The sequence below is a fragment of the Ictalurus furcatus genome, chromosome 18 (genome assembly GCF_023375685.1).
Source record: "Ictalurus furcatus strain D&B chromosome 18, Billie_1.0, whole genome shotgun sequence".
NCBI lineage: Eukaryota > Metazoa > Chordata > Actinopteri > Siluriformes > Ictaluridae > Ictalurus > Ictalurus furcatus.
Genome location: NC_071272.1, coordinates 13,054,534 through 13,074,311, shown reverse-complemented (window position 1 = coordinate 13,074,311; position 19,778 = coordinate 13,054,534). Strand labels below are relative to the sequence as shown.

At 38.2% G+C, this 19,778-nt stretch overlaps 3 protein-coding genes across 3 annotated transcripts; 2 read left to right on the top strand and 1 right to left on the bottom strand.

The window, feature by feature from the left end:
- The first annotated feature begins 433 nt into the window (after window positions 1-433).
- On the top strand, window positions 434-4,179 carry zgc:77262 (uncharacterized protein LOC402952 homolog). The gene is made up of 2 exons (XM_053648223.1): window positions 434-561; window positions 1,904-4,179. Exon 2 carries the CDS (start codon window positions 1,964-1,966, stop codon window positions 2,948-2,950), a length of 987 nt encoding a protein of 328 aa, XP_053504198.1. The 5' UTR covers window positions 434-561; window positions 1,904-1,963; the 3' UTR covers window positions 2,951-4,179.
- A 3,983-nt stretch (window positions 4,180-8,162) lies between these two features.
- On the top strand, window positions 8,163-13,887 carry zgc:110782 (uncharacterized protein LOC541358 homolog). The gene is made up of 2 exons (XM_053648225.1): window positions 8,163-10,025; window positions 11,719-13,887. The coding sequence occupies exon 2, from the start codon at window positions 11,719-11,721 to the stop codon at window positions 12,586-12,588; it is 870 nt and encodes a 289-aa protein (XP_053504200.1). The 5' UTR covers window positions 8,163-10,025; the 3' UTR covers window positions 12,589-13,887.
- Window positions 13,888-13,970: 83 nt separating this feature from the next.
- Window positions 13,971-18,597, bottom strand: bada (BCL2 associated agonist of cell death a). Its single transcript, XM_053648226.1, has 5 exons — window positions 18,465-18,597; window positions 17,624-18,217; window positions 17,245-17,349; window positions 14,602-14,834; window positions 13,971-14,422 (listed from the first exon to the last, which is right to left on the bottom strand). The coding sequence occupies exons 2-5, from the start codon at window positions 17,769-17,771 to the stop codon at window positions 14,315-14,317; spliced, it is 594 nt and encodes a 197-aa protein (XP_053504201.1). The 5' UTR covers window positions 17,772-18,217; window positions 18,465-18,597; the 3' UTR covers window positions 13,971-14,314.
- Between the last annotated feature and the right edge of the window lie 1,181 nt (window positions 18,598-19,778).

Here is a 19,778-nt window from a genome sequence, read left to right as displayed (position 1 = left end):
AGGGTTTTTTCGAGATGCGTCAACAACATACAACATATTTCCTCCTCCGACCGTCTTTAAATTTAAAAATAACAAGAGACGGATTATTTACAACAATACATTTCAGTTGACGGATGTAAATGAAGGGGCCCACCACTAGGGAGCGATAGCCAAATGCAAGCAATCAACTTGAGGTAAACTTTATCTCATTGGAACAGAGCGAGCTGGAGTCGATTGTTCCGTAAATTTGGGAGTCGACTCTAAGTGGGCTCCCGGTCATAGGACTTAAAGATTCCATTTAATGAGTCAGTAGATTCTTAATACAAATACTACTACTACTAATAATAATAATAATCACAGTATACTATTTTGATTGACAGTAGATTTAGATGTGTCAATCTTAACACATTTATTAACTTCATGTAGTTTGAGCCAAATCGAAGCATATGAGTCGATTCCCGAGTCACGATGCGCGGGAACGGAGAATCAACTCATTTGAAGGTCGACTCCCGGCTCTACAGCTAATGAAATACTGACAATAAGGAACCAGTGGGTATTTGTTGTTGTAGTTCTGCTTTCGTGGTAAGTTTTCATGTGTTTGATCCATTAAACGTTTTCGTTGTGTTGATATGCAATGTACAAATGATTTCCGTTTACTTCATGCAAACATATATTTACTGAAAGGTTAGCTAGATAGCTAAGCTAGCTAGAATTCGTTTATATTTACTGAAGTAATCGTCTGTCTGTGCTATTCTCACACGTTTTAATCACTCAAACAGCTTGGCTACCGTAGTGAGTCGTTATAACAGTATATTCTTGGTATTTTGCGATGTCAAGACTAGCTAACATGATGGCTAAATCACAATAGCTATAGATTTGTGTTAGCTGTACGCTAGCTTTACCATTGGACATGCGCTCGGTTGTTTGAATGTTTTTTTCTTCATGGTTTTACGTGGTCGTTTTAAAAATTGGTTTGTGTTAGAACTCTTGGTTTGAATGAGTAGCATCGTGTGTGTGGGGAAAATAAGAAATGTTAAGTTTTGTCAAGCTTTTTTTTGTTGTTTAGCTGTGTTATGGTTTCTGCCTCTTCGCCAAGAGTCCATTTTGTATCTATTTCTTATCCGTTCATAACAGTGAACATGGCGGAGACTAGTGCACTAAAAAATAACTTAGCCTGATGGATAAACTGGGAAAGCGGTTTGTTTTGTTTTGGGGTGGTAGATATGCGGAGAATATAATATCGCGAGTCTTCGACATGAAATCGTCACGAGTCATCTCTCCGGCCATTTTGTATGGAGGTTAGAATTGTTTTATAAATCCAAATAAATAGATTACGATCTACAAATAAACGCAGCGAGATTTACAAAAATTAAACAAATTCATCGAATGAGATCCACAAATATATGTTAGTAGTTTCACAAAAATGAAACTACTAACACATATTTGGTGGAGGGAGGGTGGGACCCTGTAGTTAACCCTGTGTTGCCTGCTCTGTTCAGGGGAAAGTAGCTAATCCGTGCTCAAGAAGTCACCACGTGCGTCATGGACTATTTTGCATATTCATGCGTCATCATCATTTGACATATTATTAAACTACGCTACATGAAAAGGGAAGCTTTTCCGAAGATACATAAAATAAAACAGAATAGATGCAAAGAAAGTTTTATCCGAATAGGAAATAATATAGCTTTTTTTATTACCGAAAAGAAAAGCTTGTCTTTAGTCATGGCACCACAAGAGCTGTATTGATGTCTGCTCAAAAAGTCAGTGTGTTTATTTCAAATAAGAGCCTAGAGACAAAGGTCAGTAAACAGGTCTAAAAAGTCTCCAAATTTAGCAACAAAGTCCCCAATTTTGCAACGCTGTTAACACAGATGTTTGGTGAAAGTTTGATGTTATTTCTGACATCTCTTTTTGCTTTTAGGGACTGTGTCCAGTTGCCAAGGAACCTGTCCAAAATCCAACCTCATTGCAACCACTAAAAATGGTGAAGATATTTGTTGGTAATGTAGCTTCAGCAACCACCGAAGCAGAGCTGCGTGCATTGTTTGAACAACATGGTGTTGTCTCTGACTGTGACATCCTGAAGAATTATGGCTTTGTGCACATGGATGAGGAGGATGCAGCACAGAAAGCTGTTGCTGCCTTGCACAAGCAAGTGCTCAATGGCTCGCGCATCACCGTCGAGTACGCCACCACCAAGGTGCGCAACGCCACCAAGATCTACGTGGGCAACGTACCTGAGGGAGTCACAGCTTCCAAAATCAAGGAGCTCTTCCAGCCATATGGCAAGGTGGTGGAGTGTGATATTGTGAAGAATTATGCATTTGTTCATATGCAGAGGGAAAACGAGGCCTTGGAGGCCATCAGGGAGCTTAATCATACGAAATTGGAGGATCAAAAAATCTTTGTGTCACTCTCTCGCAGTAATCAAGCCAAAAATAGCAGAGGAGATGACTATTTCCCCCCTCCTCCCCATCACTATCCACCCCATCCGCACCATCCTCCTTACCTGCCCCCGCGTCCTCCACTCGGCGATTTCTATCCGCCTCGAGGTCGTCTTCCGCCACCACCACTCCCACCGCCACCTCCCCGCTCCTACTATGACCGCGAAGCATATGAGAGAGGTGTTCGCCACGATCCGTATGCCGCCGCCCCGCATTTTTACGACCGGGACCCCTTTGAGCGGCGTCCTCCGCCTTCGCAGCAACCCGCCTCGCCTCCCGTCGCCCCTCGCTACTACCGAGAGCGCAGCCCTCTGGGCAATCGTCGGTCGCTGCTGCCTCCGCCGCCACCGCCGCCGCCTCCTAGCTACATGCGCAGCTATCCTCGTGGTGCTTCGGGCTCCGCAGTTCCTCCCCCGTCCTCCGCCGCGGCCTCCGGCTATCAGCGTTACTCGCTCGGCTCAGGCTTTGATAAAGATGATTACGTGGAGGACAAGTACAGCAATGGCTTTGGCCGTGGCTACTAAACTTGCTTTGTCCATAAAGTCGATACGTCTCCCTTTTTGTATAAGGCAAGCTAATAAACAGGGACATATCTGCAGGAATTAGGAAATATTCTATGATGCTTGTAGCTAATTCTCACAATGGGTATAGCGCAGCTAATATTCTGTTAAACTGTTCAACTTAGTGTATTAGAGAATCAAATGCTGACTTAGAATTTAGACAGGTTTTTTTTTTTTTTTTTAGTGTGTAAAGACTGTAGGTGTTATCGCTTTGAGTATTTTTTTTCAAAATTAGAAGATTTGATTTCTTCAAATTGTCTTTTAATTAAGTGGTATGTTTTGCATGTATGTCAGTTTAGATTGTGAAGGACTGCCTAGTACTAGTGAGTGCGCTGTTATCATAGATTTTTGTTACAGGGGCTTAATGTGCTCCTTATTTAAATTAACCCTAGCCCATACCAGCATGGTTACATTTTTGTACAACATTAAGGCATATGCTATTTCATTAGATTTTTCCTAAATCATTGTATATGACTAGCATGATTAAAAACGGTAAGGCTCTAAATTGAGGTTATACAACATTTTTATGAATAGCTTTGACACAGACTTAGTTACGTTGCGTTCCAGAATTGGGACCGGCATGAGGAAGAGGGAGGACGTTATTAAATATGTGGTAGTGGGCAGAGCCGGGGGACGACAACTGATCATCAAATCGCATCTTAACAGCCGCCCGAACACAACATCGACTCGACACGCCACGCTTGGAAACAACGTCGCCTCCTAGGAAAAAGCAGCGTCAACTAAAGGAAACTCGGGGAAAACAAATGACCATCCGCTACATAAAACAAAAACTACAACCACATAGTCGGTATTGCTCCTAAAATATTGTGGTCAGCCCATTAATCGTTCACACAGACTTTGTAGCCTTTCTTTATATTCAAGACGTTTTAACATCTCGATACACTGGACCTGCTTGTGATTAAAACTATGATCAAAACCCAAATATTGTAGCCTATCCTACGTGTGATGGTGTTTCCCTACATTGATTTTGTTAAAAACTTTGTTAAAATGTACCTCTGAACCCATATCTCGACTGGATGCAAACCGATGTCTTTTATAAATGGTTGAGCTCTTTAACAGGTGTCCGAACGCAAGTCGATTTCTGTGCTTGGTGTGGTTACTTTAAAAGAAATTTAGTTATGTCATAACAGCCGCTGTCTCTCCAGCCGTTTAAATAAAACCGAGTGATCTGACTACCGTTTTTTTCCGTTGTAACGTTTTTCCCTTTGAATGTCGCACACATTTCGCACCCGTTAACACTCGTTTCGTTCAAGTGACCTGTTGACCTGACCACTCTCTTACAAATAAAGCCAAGAAACCAGCTAATATTAAATGGTCTTAATAGGGGCCAATAGTACTCCAAATTTTCCACCACAGGTTCAAGTTCTGCTATTACTCTACTGCCCTGCCTTGATCCCTGGCCAAAAGTTTCATACCATGTTTGCATTATTAAAAGAATTTGCTGCTGACTGTGTTGCCATACACGAAATACAGGTAAGTTAATTGCACAGGTAAGTAACACTGGAAAGAATGTTTGGTTTTGTCTAAACATTTACATGTTTTTTGAAGCACTCATGTCAAATTTGTGTTTTTTTTATTTTATTTTTCCATTCCCATACAAGTCATCGGATTGTCAGGCAAGTGTTTTTGGAGTAATTTTGTAATTTGTTTTTCTTTTTTTTTTTTTTCTTTTTAAAATCTTAACGTGTGATTTTCAGTGATGGGGTGAGACTTAAGAATACAGAAAATTTTACCTGTTTTGAGACAAGGTTGAGAGATATCCTATTTGCTTTTAAAACAGAGCAGCTCAGGCTGATCTGGGAAACAGCAAATTTACACAATTTTCCATTTTCTACAAATGTACAGTGTTTTTTTTTGTTGTTGTTGTTTGGCTTTGCACTGCGATGCTGAAGCCGTGGAAGTCTGGTCCAAAATCTTTTCCATACAGTAGATATGCTATCTAGCCAAAAGTATATGCACACCTGACCACTGAACATCCCATTCCAAAACTACGGCTCCACTAGCATTAGTGTAGTTGGGCACAATTCAAGGTGTCCCGTGGTTGAGGTGCAGGCCTCTCGAGTTCTTCGACTACAGCCTTGACACACCATGTCTTTCAGGACCTCAACAGTGCACAGGGGCATTGTCATGCTGGAACATGTTTGGGCCCCTTAGTTCCAGTGAACAAAATCTTAATGCTACAGCATACGAAGACATTCTAGACAATTGAGTGCTTCCAACTTTATGGCAACAGTTTGGGGAAGAACCACATATGGGTGTGATGGTCAGGTGTCTACATACTTTTTCTCTTTTGGCCATATATCCACACACTGTAATTATATGCCTCACACTGCATCCAATGTAAGTAGTGATTTTGGTGTAGGTTTATGCCAAAGCCACACCCTGAAACAAGCAATTTGCCTAGGCTAGAATCCCTGTCAGTCATATGTTCTGTCAGTATGAAAGTTCACCCTCTTACAGCAGGATTCTGGTAAGTAGAGAATTGCAACCAGTTGCTCTGGTTAGTCAGATGTTGGTAATCCACATATTTGTATTTTGGTTACCGAACTGGGCCGGCCAGCACAACTATATAGTTTACAACTTTGCCAAATATTACAATTCTCCACTTATATATCATGTAAATAAAGCAAAGGTAAGGAGTTGATTTAGGACATAGTACTGCAGTCTATAAAAAAATTAACAAAGCTTGAACATGAAATATTAGCTGAATATTAATGCTCACACCGCTTTTCAGTGCTTGGCCACATTAAAATTGCAATTATGCATCGCAGATGAACCACAGACATCATCGTGTTTGGAATCAAACAATAAATGCCCTCTCCAGACTGCTTTGAACAATGCCGTTTCATAACTAAATGTCAACAGTGATTGGCTTATGTTGAATTCTTTACAGTAAACTCAAAGAAAATCCAAGTCGTATTACAAACAAAAAAAATGTGTGCCATAATAAAATGAATAATCATTACTTCTTTTTAAAGTTTAGAAACTACAAAGCCATGCATAAAATACAGTTTAGGCAGAAAATATGTTTAACTTAAGCTACAAAATTATCGGTGCCATTGGTAAATGTGGGTAAAACGTTTATGAAACAATGTCTTTGGTTATTTAGATATATCTCACACTAAAGAGAAATCTAACATTTAACTGAAGTATATTTGTTCAAAGGATGTGAAAAAAAATCCTCAACTTTTCTTTTTTTAAATAATAAAAAAACCATATCACAATTATTGGCATCCTTGCTTTTAATACTTTGAGTCTTCACATATAGTGCTTAATGAGATTGGAGGTTACAGAGCAAGGAATCTGTCCAAATACTCCATGGTAATATGTTCTTGCTTGTGGACTCCCATCTTTTTCTCAGCCCACAGCCTTTCAATGGAGTGTAGTTCAGGGAACTGGGATGGTCATGACACAAGATTGATTCTGTGGTCATTCACTCCTTTTTGTGTGGATTTGGACATATGTTTTAGATCATTGTCCTGCTGAAAGATGCAACCATGGCCCATTTGCCAAATTTTCATTTAAAATATACTTCGGGAATTTCATGATACTGTGTACCCTAACATGGTTCCCAGGGCCCAGGACCCTGCTTAACAGTGGGGATTAGTTTCTTTTCTGTATAACCATCCTTTGTTTTTTTTTGTTTGTTTTTTTTTACTCCAAATCCATGTTGAGAATTGACAGAAAACTATTTTTGTTTCATCAGACCATAGAACCCAGTTCCAGTAGTGTCTATGAACTCCAGGTACTTATATTTGTGGTTAGATGAATGAAAAGGCTATAATCTGGTACGCCTTCCAAATAGTTTGTTGTCATGGCGGTAGTGTCTAATTGGAAATTTGGTGACCCCAAAATGTTGCCATCTTCTGCAAATTTCCAGCCATGATGCCTCTATAACTATAACCATCCTCCTCACCGTGTGTGAGGGGTTAAATACGGTTGTATCCACTTCCAGGCAAGAGCATTATAGCTCTGGATGTTTTAAGCTTCTTACATAACCTTGATTGTGAATATGGGTATTTTTGGGCATATGTAGCTATTTTTATAGCCATTGTCTGATTTATGAACGTCTACACACTTTTTTTCCTAATTTATTTTTTGTATTCTCAAATCCTCCCCATGTTGTTGAATGATTTTGGCCTCTGTGTTCTCTTGTATATTTATATCCTGGTAACTGCTGAAGAGTTCCTAAACTTTCAGGTGAATCTAAAGTAAAATATAAACTTGAATAACCCTCTGTTTTTTTTGTTCATAAGAATTTTTAGGAATGCCAGTAATTGTGAGACGTGGGCTTTTGTTTGAGTTCAACATGCAGTTTGATACTGCATCAACCAATCCCTGTGGACATTCATTGATGAAACATGCAGTCATTCATAGAAATGGGTCAACCCCACCCTTCCACAACCTAGGAATTCCTTAGTAGTTTCTCTTGGTAGTTTCTTGAACAGGCTTTTAGGTGACCACTTAGGGTTACTTTCTATGGGAAAATACTTTAATTGTAAAATAAGAAAATAAATTAATGGTGCAATAGTGAATATAGATGATGCCACTATTTAAATTTTTGATTTTGTAGCTTGTAGAATGTTTGAGGCCTGTCAAAGACGTTTTATACATGTATGGATTTTTTGGGGGGTAAAATAGATTATCATTACTTGACAGTTGTGTTTGCCTCATAACTTGAGTACAAAATTGAAGTGTAATATTTGGAGTAGATGGAAAATTGTGTAAATTACATTTATTACTTTAAGAATACCAATGGATTCAATGCATCAGTTGCCTCATAAAAACATTGTTCTACTAATTAATCTAAATTGTAATATAAAACAACTGTACACTGGCATGTACTGGCCAAACCAGACTACCAGGTTTCTAAAAACACAATGGCTCTGCATCCCAAATTTGTCTGTTGTTTACCAATGCCTTGAAGAGCTCTCTTTGATTACTAGCTATCTTAGTCTTTTTCTAAACACTTGTGTACCAGAATTATAAAGTCAAATCAGATTGTCATCCAGCTATAGTTATAGTATGAATGTTTTGACAATAAATTGCTGTTCTGTGCTTATATTTAGAGATTGCAAAATTTATTGTCCCTACTTCAGAAATCAGGGAAGGTGCACTTGAAATTAAGGCATTTTCCCCACTTTCAAAGGGATGTTTCTAAATAGGAGCTTGGATGCATATGACTCACTTTCAATCTAAATTGCAAAATTTAACCAAGAGCAATATTTGAAAATTTGTGAATTCAACTGAACAATCATTTCTTTTTGTCCTCAGTTAACCAACATGTCTTCAACAAACATGTCTCCTGTAAATTTACAGGGTGTCTGTTCATGTATGGAACATGTGAATAAAGACAGCTCTATTATTATGTGCTGGATGTCCTCTGTATTTTTACAAAAAAAGATTATTAGACGAGTAATTCTTGTTTGTGCTTGAGTTCAATAGCTTTTATGCCATTCGTTTACGTAAGTTATGACTCCTACTGTAGGCCTTTGTGTGGTTCTATTATCGTAAACCATTGTATCCTGATAACCAGTTCTTGTGCCTCCAGAAAAAGGTTGGATGTTTGGGAGAAATGTTTCAGTCAAGGCTAGATCACTTTTACACCTTATGTGCATCAGTACTTAGTTCCCATTTTGGGAGTTTGTGCTACTTCGTGGTGAATCCCGTTAATAATGTAATTTGGGGCAGTTGTAACAGTGCAGAGATTTGAAGGTGGCAAAATAGTTTCCATCCTCTTTCAGTGTGAAAAAATGTTACACAGGTTCATTTGTTACTCAATGTAAAATATAACGTATAAGCACTCTCAAACGCTTTTAATCAGTTAAGTACCTTCAGAAAGTTATAGTTGTAAATTATACTAGTAAATTCACTTAGTAGAATAAGTACCAAGGTAGCATACCTGCCCAGGGAAGTCTAGTTTTTCCTGAGAATGTTAAGTGGGCTATGACTTCTTTTGGTCACTTTAATTAAATGGCTTTTATCCAAATAATGTCAGCTTCAATCCAACTGCTTTTTTTTTTTTTAACTGAATGTTCTGAATCTACATTTTAGAACAGTGCATCTTGTTTGGGTTCAAAGGGTGGGAACTTTATAAATGAAATACTACATAGCTCCAATAAATTAAACTGTGGATCCACATTTGCCTAGTATGTCTAATATTTGAATAGTTGGATTGTGTTCATAAAATACTTTTTATTGAGCATAATGGAGTTAGTGGATTAATAAAACAAAATAACAAAAAACACTGGAAAAGTTGACATGTTACAGCACCAGTTGTTCCTTGCTCGATCCTGAGCTTGGGTTACTGTCCCATGATTTCCCATGATCTCTTCATGGGCTTCCTCCAGTGGCTCTGGTTCCCTCTCACCTACCAAAAAGGTTGATTGACTATTCTAAATTGGCCCCTGGTGTGAAGGTGTGTGCATGGTGAACAGTTCTGGGCTGGTGTCCCATCCAGCTTGTATTCCCACTCTGCTACTGATGATAAATGGAAGGGGTTGCTTCTGCAAAAAAGTTTGAAAAGCACTAGCCTAACTTATGGAGTTCTTTGAGTATCCAATCCTGGCCCATAAGAATCCCCTGTCCTGCACATTTGGTGTTATCCCTGCACTCCCAATACACCTGATTCAACTAATTAGCTAAATAACAGCCCTTCCTGAGCCAAAGTGGGTTTGCTCGAGCAGGGAAAATGTTAAGATGTGTAGGACAGGACCAGGGTTAGGCAAACGTGATTAAATATCAGTGGTTGAGATCTAGTATAAGGTGTACTTGTCATAGGGAAGGAAAAAAGGGGAGGGTGGACTGCACAGAAATCCAAACGACGTCTTTGTGTTTTAATGAAAAACGTTCATGACCCCCACCCCCTCGTCAATTATAAAATACACTAAGTGCCCTCCTGTGGCGAAAGGACGCATTGCAAGTAATCAACCGGAAGCCATTTAGCGGAAGTTCCTGCATGGCTTAAAAGAGAATCGGCATTATTAAAGTCCTGAATACTAACTTATTTACATAAAGCGTAAGTATCTATGTTGGTTTTGGTAGACTGAGATAAGATAAAGGTCACACGAGTACAGAGAAAACATCTTTCTAGCTGTGTATTTGTCTAGAAAGCAGTATTAGACAAACTATGTGTGTGTGTGCGCGTGCGTGCGTGAGAGAGAGACCACTATTTCTTCCACCCCTGCTGAAAACAAAACTATAGAAACCCTCATAGAATTTTTAATGGTAATAATGGGAATTGTATTGCTTTTAATGGTCCCTCTGAGTCTCTATTGGTAATTTGTTGCCTTCTGTTGACGTTATGGCTGGATACCATTTAGGACCAATAATGGTATTGGTTTTAATGGTTAACTGATGGTATTTGTAGTGGAAACCATTAGAATTTCTGTGATGGTTTCTATTGTTTTTTTCACCAGGGAGGTTCTTGTTGAAGTAATATTGTGACACTCTAAAGCAGCTGTTCTTAACATTTTGTCGCCAATTACACCATTTTAATGGCCCTTGGTCCTTATTAGTAGAAATGTTAAGCATACTACTTTACAGTAATGCACTGAGAATTCATTCATACATCCAGTCCACAAGATGTAAGGCAACTTTCTTATTTAAAGACTAACATTTATCTTAACAAATAAGTATAAAAACATATCACACAACATTTAATTGTTATACATCAAACGTAAAAAAAAAAAAAAGATAGTACATGGGTTATTTTTATTTACACATTTAATGACACTTTTATGAATGACTGTGTAAAAGCCTACAACTGCAGCTGCTCTGCACTCACCTTGTGTAATGAGAGGCCCGGGATTGTGTGTCTCACTGCATCTTATCAAAGTCAGGAGATCTAGTCAAGATGTCACCTCCAAACGAGTTCGCCACAGGACCACAAGGCTGCTGAAACCTCCAACCTGCAACAACTAAACAAGTTGTAGCAAATGGTTGGGTTTGTTAGTTTAATTAGGTTCACGAATTGTATTTCACATATCATGAGCATGAAGCATAGGAGCCTGTCCACATCCGGTTGTGTGGTATTCATTCATGCTTTTTTTGTTTGTTTGTTTGGTTTGTTTGCACTGTTTCAGTAAATATTACATGCAAATATCTGTAATTAATATAAACAATCATTACCATTGTATATGCTTACGAAGTTTTATTTTTTTAATTAATTTTTTATACAAAGTTTAGATATTAACCGAAGCTACAGCATGTACTGCGCAGTAGGCTACAGACTGATACATCACCCATGTGTGTAGATTTTGGGCATACACAAGAAAATATAGCATGAATATTGTGTTTTGTAGTGTTTCTAACTATAACACATGACCATGCCATACAAAAATACACTTATTTATATATAAACACACATTATTAATATACTAATTACACGTACACATATTTTTATTTTAAATGGCAGCGTGTGGTGGAAAGGCGTCTTTGAATAACATGCGCATGATGGACGGGTGCCGCTGCAGTCTGGTATAAAGTGAGCTTACAACGAGTTCCAAATTGAATTGAAGGCTAGTGAAATTGAAAAAATAAACAGACAGTGTTAATTACTATTACATTATTACATTTTGTATAATGTTTATATGCATAGAACTACATTATGAATAAGTGTTGGTAAAATACCTCAGGAAAGACCCCAAGGTTGAGAACCTAAAGGCAAACTAAGTTCCTTCTTTTGTCTCACTTGAGGAACCTATTTTCAGATGCAGTCCACTGTGAGTGCAGTTCCTCTCAACTCTGGAACACAGATTCCTCTCTTGGGTCTGGGCACGTACAAGCTGCGCACTTATGGAGAGCTGTACAAGTCCCTCAGTGCTGCTCTTGATGCAGGCTATCGTGCTTTTGATACGGCTGCAGCGTACGGCAACGAAGGTCATCTAGGGCAAGTCATCAGGGAGCTCCTGCCCAAGCATGGCCTTGTGCGTTCAGACGTGTTCCTCATCAGCAAGCTGGGACCGGAAGACCATGGTCCCAGAGCCAAAGAGGGATGCTTGAGGAGTCTGGAACAGCTGGGTTGTGAATACATAGACCTGTATCTGGTGCACTGGCCTGGGATTGGGGGTTTAGAACCAACAGATCCCCTACATGCCAAGTATCGCTCGCAGAGCTGGGCTGTACTGGAGGAACTTTATGATAGTGGGAAGTTTAAGGCCATAGGGGTCTCGAATTACACTGAGAGGCATCTTTTAGAGTTGTTTAAAAGCTGCCGTGTGCCTCCAGCAGTGCTGCAGATGGAGTGTCACCCGAAACTTATTCAAATACAACTCAGGGACATGTGCAAAAAGGCAGGTGTTCACTTCCAAGCGTACTCATCTCTTGGAAAGGGTGCACTCCTGGAGGATCTGGAGGTGAAGGACGTGGCTAAGAGCTGTGGACGAACTCCAGCTCAGGTGTTACTCCGGTGGGCCGTTCAGCAGGGCATTTCTGTTCTGCCTCGCTCATCGCAGCCACAAAGCGTTCAAGAAAACAGCAGAATCTTTGACTTTGAGCTGAGCGAAAAAGAAATGCAGAGACTTGATGCCCTAAACTGTGAAACTAGGTATTGTACGAGAGATTCAACCTCCATACAATAATAAAGTTGTTATAAAATATTTTTGTAACTGAGTAATGATTCAGGGCTTAAATATGCCTGATATGCCTCTTTAACATTTAAGCCCAGTTTAAAAGTGCCCTCTGTATTAAGTTGCCTATGGTCACTTGTATTACTTTTGTAACGTGCCCCTGGTCTTTGGAAAGATGGTGTATTTTAATAAAATTATTTTTGTGTGACTGTGCTATTGAGTACTAGATCAAAGTTTAAAACAGTATAAGCTTCAACACTGTAGAGTTTGGGTAAACTCGGCAGTAGATATTGAAAGTCAGTCCCTCCAGGATTTTGCGATTGCAGAAATGAAAGGAAACTCTGCAATATTTGCAGGAGCTTGCAATTTTTCAAAATTATCATAGATTTCATCCAATATTTGGTTACGATGACATCACTTGGCGCATTCAGCCAAAGCTGTCTTCGACATCATTGCGCAAGACCGGCAAAACGATTTTGTGCAATTGCAATTTGGCCAATTCAAGTAGTTTTCAGATAAAAAAGCACAAAAAAACCTCTGCAAGTTGCATCGAAAATTTTGAAAAAAGCTACACCAAATTCAAGCATTTGGCCACAACACTAAAGTTTTCTAGGTCTGGTAATCTTTGTTAATTGTAAAAATGTTTGATACCTGGCTAAATAAAAGCAGAAATTTATGGAGTTCAAAATTTTATTTTCGATCACAAATAATAAATTAAACAATGATACAAACAGAACAAATCGTTATACAAACAGCTTCATCACAATATATTTAATGCAGTATAAATTCTTACCAAGAGCTTGTGAAAAAGACACAGAAACACATTTCAAGTAAGGCATCAACAAAATGCTTAAGAGATTCAAGACCAGCTTACACAGCATTTGGGTTGTCCATCTGTAATGCTGATGCAAACGTTTGGCTGGAACTCACTGTACTTTTGCATACAAAGCAATTTAACCCAATCTGCTAAAGTCCAGTACTGTGTGTGTATATAAAAGGCCAAAGACAACCACCAGCTCTTGAAACATGAAAAGGTGTGAAATCCAAAAACATTTCATAAACACATTATGCACTCAGGTCTCCAGTTGATGTCTTATTAAAATGGAAACAATAACGAAAGCAACAGCAAATGCTGTGATAAAAGAAAACCCTGAGACGAACCTGACTGAATTAGACCAATACCCGCATCATTAACCACCACTACACACGACTTTCACAGGCTGTTTCAGTGACTTTTAGAGTCACTTGCACTATATTTACATTTTCCCAACAATTCCTTTAAAGCCTTCAATAAGACACATGTTTAAAACTCAACATATTTTTTTATATATATATATATATATATATATATATATATATATATATATATATATATTCATTTATAGAACAATCATAGACATCATAGAACAATATATCACATTTCTTACCAAATATTAAAGGGTACAAATTAATAAATATTTAGGGGTTGAATTTATCAGTAAGTATGAGATTGTCCATAAATATCAGATTGTCAGTTAAGATTGTCAAATCTTCTAAAAACAATTCTTTACATTAGGTATTGCAGTGGTCAAATGTTTAGCACCTTTCTCCTGTAATTTCATAGAATTAAAAAAAAAAAATTTTAAAAGGAGTTTGGCCTAGCACTTTGATGAAAAGGCCATACTGGTGACAAACATGACCAGCCTTCATCTTGATGATTGTTGCTTCACTTTTCTCTCTATTTTAGCTGTGTGAAATTTTATTCTCTTCCCTCCTCCTCCTCTCTAGATCCCCAGAGGAAGGAGAACCACCCACGGTTGGGTTGCTTCTGTGACACTTTCCCAGGACTGCTCACTCTCCTTATGTCCTGGCAACATCAAGACATAAAGAATAAATAAACACGGGGGGGGGACAGGGACGAACACAGACTAACCTTCTGCTGGTTTTATGAGTACATGTATAATTTTATTTCTTCCCAGTGTCCATTATGTACTCATATGTCATGCATCATTAATATCCCTTCTCATGATTAGTATTGAAACTCACCCCTCTGTCCAGCCAGGTGTCAAATTCATCACTCATCCTCCTCAGCTGTCGTCCATACTTCTTAGCTTTCCACAGTGCAGCGGGAGCAGATTGGGATCGGCCTCGGAATGGGGCTCCGTCTGAAGCTCCTCCGCTCTCTTCAGCTGAAATTCCATCCTGGAGCTCGGCATCTTCCCAGCGGCTCACCGTGTGCACCTGGGACTCAGAGTAGAGTCGTACTCGACCTCCGACCCCTGAAGCCACAAGCCACACCAGAGTGAGTGAGGGATTAGAATAACATTGATAAATATAATCTTTTATTTTAGCCTTTAATTCCACCATTCTCAGCTGAAATTTTATTCTAAAATGTTGCTATAAAAAGAGGTTTATTTCTCTTATACCAAAGAACATTTTCAATTGTAAGCTAAAGGTTTTGCTCTATCACTTACATAATAGAAGCTCTAGAGTTTTTTGTGACTGTTGTAGCCAAAAATGCTTTATTTTACTACGGCTGTTTTTTTTCTTTCTTTCTTCAAAATCTGTGATGCAATTTACTGAGTTTTTTCCTGCGTTTTTCTGTGGAAAACTACTTGAACTGCAATTGCACAAAATAGTTTTGCATGGCCTTTCGTAGTGATGTTTACTGGTAAATAAGACCTTTCAGCTGCACTCATGTTTGACGCATGTGAACTGAAGAAGAAGCTTTGGCTGAATGCGTGTTGTGATGATCTCACGTGGCCCAAATCTCTGCAGAAAATCTGCTGTCATTTTGAAAAAACCGCAAGCTCCTGCAGATATTGCGGAGTTTGCTTGATTTTGCGTTCATTTCTGCGATCCCAAAACGTGAAATCCTGGAGGAACTGACCATTACATTAGAAGTGCTGATACTGGAGACTATAAATACCATAAAATAGACCATAAATAATCATAACCTTACAGAGAACATCACCATATCAACGATTATACTGTACATCTTTGTGAATGAACCATTTGTTTTACTCAGTTTATCAGCGTTTCACCATACAAGTCCTGTAAAGAGCCAATAACATATAAGAAGGAACGTATTCATTTGATTTGAATTATAGCTAGAAATTCTGTCCGAGCTGCTTTAAACCCTTGTGCGTTCTTATGGACATTTTTGTCTTTTCATTTTTAAAAAATTTTTTTTTTAACATTTTGTCTGTGTTAATACAAACAGCATAAATTTTCCAAAAGGTGTGTATTTTTATTGAAATTTTAATATTTCACCCTCATTTGCTTTCATAAATCTATTTTAAACTAGGTACACAAAATAGTTACACTCAGGACCTTAAGGATGAAAATGTCCCCATTGAAACCCATTCAAACTGTAATATTTAATCCCTGTGACGTTTAAGCACAAAATCATGTATTCTGTGTTAATAGGCTTTTATTTTGTTCACAAGGTTTCAAAACATTGATTTGATTTTTTTTTTCTTTCTGAAATGTGTACTATTTTCTCAGGTTTAGTCTCTGTCTCTAGCTATTTATGCTTTTCCTTTTGTCTGATTCTGCTGTATTATAGAGCGCTGCAGACCAACTGAATAAATGATGCAGCTATAATTGTGTGATTGTGTTTGTATGGATATCAGAGTTGTGGTTTGTATGTGTGTACTGAAAATTTTATGTGTGTGAACAGTTTATATGAGTCAGAGAAGGTTACTGAGCTTTGAAGATTTTTGCATTATGTAAAGAAACCGACGTTTAAAGGGTTAAAATTCTGAAAATGAATGAATGTTTGGTAGTTATAATCAGAACTGATGCTGGTGAAAAAAAAAATATATATAACATTTCTATGACATGACAGTTTTTTGACATGGACATTTTTGTCCTTTATGGACCTGAGTGGTAGATTTTTGTTTTGTTTTTTAAATCTGACACTGCATAAAAAATATTAATGCATCAAAATTAATGTTATTGTTGATCATTGACATAGTAAAGACTGTAATAATAAAAGAAAAAAATCTGCTTAGAATTTTGTATATGAAAAATCATTGTTCTTTTTTTTTCATTAAAAAACATCTGAGGCATTATGTAAACAAACCAGCATTTAAAGGGTTACAATTCTGAAAATGAATGAATGTTTGGTAATTATGATTAATTATATATATATATAAATAAAAAATCAGTGAAAATGGAAAGAAAATATTAATATATAATATTTTATGACAGTTTTTGGACATGAACATTTTTGTCCTCTATGGACCCATGTGTAACTTTTTTTCATTGATGCACGAGGGTTAAGAAAATGAATCAACGCCTTCTGACGAATTCAATTCGAGAATTCAACTGAGCTGTGGCATAAACTGAATGTATATGAGCAGTTTTTTTGTTGTTGTTTTTACATTTTTATGTTGGTGGTGTTATATGACCAGAGCCCGCACCTGAGAAAGATGATATCTACAATAAATGACGTTACAGATCTTTTTTTTTTGCTTTACCATATTTGGTAGAAATGATCTTGAAAAGGTCCTCTAATGATATTCCACTGAGATTTCAGTGTCACGATGAGATCATCCTCACAGCAGACATAAATGTGAACAGCCACAGTCATGATAGATAAATAGATAGATAGGGATAACATTTTAACATCTAAGCTTCATGTAGTCTTTAGGACTTTCTGAGTGTAAGGCACAATTGTCTTACTTGGAGAGTCAGTATTCTCGACTGTCTCTGACCATCTTGATTCTTTGTCATCCACAGGACCGGCATCTCCTCTTACGCTTTGTGGTGTCTCGTCCATTGTGAAAGCTGGTGGCAATGAATTATTACAGGTTCAATCTGTTAGTCATGAGCAGTATTAACTGAAATTCAAATGAGTCAGTGCAGAAATAACAATGTCCAGCATCACAGGAGTTGATCTCACTCTGCAGGCTTGTAGATTACATGTAGACTGACATTACTTCTTTAGTTAGGAGATCTCCAACTGGCTCAGAACTCATATTAATATGGAAGCTTAAAATGACCTAGGAAATCTCGAAAGCTGCCTAGAAACGAAAAGAAAAGAAAAATCCACAAACGTTACCTGTAATTCTTGATGAATTCCAGAAGAAGTGATTCAGAATGGTTCCTCCTCCTTCACTTCCTATTCTGGTGTTTATTACTTTTGTATATTCCTCCTTATCGAAATTAAAACGAGCTTTCCTCAGTCTCAGTAGGTATTGATTGCTCATGGCACGCGACACACCCAGATAACAAAAGCTAACATGTCTAGCTAATCTGCAAGTTTCACACCCAAAGACGCTCTCCCGATTTCTAATGTTGACATCACGGAATGAAAATAAAGAACAAAACACCGCGCCCTACGCGACATCTAGTCAAAGTGATCGTCTTCGCCGACTGTCTAACAGGTGGCACCGTCTAATTTCTCACCCTCTCTTGTTTTGTGAAGCGGCGTGTCTGATGATCTCATATCACCTCGGGTTTATTGTTGTTGTCTGTACAGTAGTGTACAGTTTCAACTCACAGCCAATCAGGTGCGAGGAGGCTTTCTGGCACCGCCAATCAGAGACCGCTGCTAGGCTGTTTTTTTTTTCTTTTCTTCCGCGGCTGTTCTGTGAGACGTCACTGTTGCGATAGGGCTGTACCAGCTCGCGCTGTCGAGCCACTTGTTTACTTCCTGAGGTTATAAAACACAGAAAGGCAAAGTAAAAAAAAAAAAAATAATAATTATATATATATATATATATATATATATATATATATATATATATATATATATATATATATATATATATATAAAATAAAGAGTAAAAATAAAGAAAATGATTCGCTTCATCACTCGATACGTTCCATGAAGGTGTATCTAATAAAATTATGGGAAATGTATAACAGTATTTTCAAAATTTCACTAATATTAAAATTACCTCAGTTTCATTTTCCTGCTAACACGCTGAAGTCTGACTCGTTTTCCTGAACATGATTTTGGATTCCAGCGACTAAATCACAAGTAAATTTGAAAGCATAAGCTTAGAACAAGCCTGTGGTGGAATTTAGACACAACATGGTCCTTTTTTGTTCTCTAGATGGCGACAAAGGGCATTTTAACATTTTAATTGGTCTACAACTCAATAATCAAATCTCTACTCACCTTTAATACAGGTTCTAAAACAGCAGTCAACAACCATCTACCTTGAGATCTTCCTTCCTGCAGGTTTCATCTCCAAACAAAATCTAACACACTTGTTTTAGTTGATCAAGAACTACTTGATTAGAGGGTCAGGTGGGCACGATTATGGTTGGAGCCGAAGACTTCAGGAAGGTAGATCTTCAGGAACAGGGTTGGTGACCACTGGTCTAAAACATGGAGCAAAGAGAGCCACTGCTTATTTATCTAAAGATCTTGGATGCATTTAAAAGATGCTCTATATGGCCAAAAGTATGTCGACAAACGTGACCATCACACCTGTACTGTATGTGGTTCTTCTCTAAACTGTTGCCACCAAGTTGAAATCACACAGTTGTTTGGAATTTCTTTTGTATGCTGTAGTGTTACAATCCCTTCAGTGGAACTAAGAGGCCCAAACCTGTTCCAGCATAACAATGCCTCTGTGCACACAAAGCAAGGTCCATGCAGACATGGTTTGCCACAGTTGGTGTGGAAGAACTCGAGTTGTCTATGCAGAGGCCTGATCTCAACCCCATTGTACACTTTTGGGATGAACTGGAACACCAACTGTGCACCATGCCTCCTCACCTGACATCAGTGCCCGACCTTACTAATGCTCTTGTGTAATGGGCAGAAATTCCCACAGCCACGCTTCAAGATCTAATGGAAAGCCTTCTCAAAAGAGTGGAGGCTGTTATCACAGCAAAGAGGGGACCAATGTTGGAATGAGGTGTTCAACAAGCACACATGGTTATGATGCTCAGGTGTCCACAAACTTTTGGCCATATAGTGAATTTATTCTTGGTGCAATAGGAATGGTCACATATGATAATACTGTATTGGCTTCTAAGTTGTCCAGTTAATAATACTCAAGTATTTGGTCAAAACAAGGTGGCACAACTTGGAGGTGTAGCCTGGATCCCTGGTTCGATTCTGAGCTGGAAGTGTTTGTGCATGTTCTGTGTATTTGACATGGGTTTGCTCCAGGTTCTCTGGTTTTCCTTGACATCACAAAAACATGCCAGTAGATGGATTGGTCACTCTAACTTGCCCCTAGGTGTGAATGTGTGTG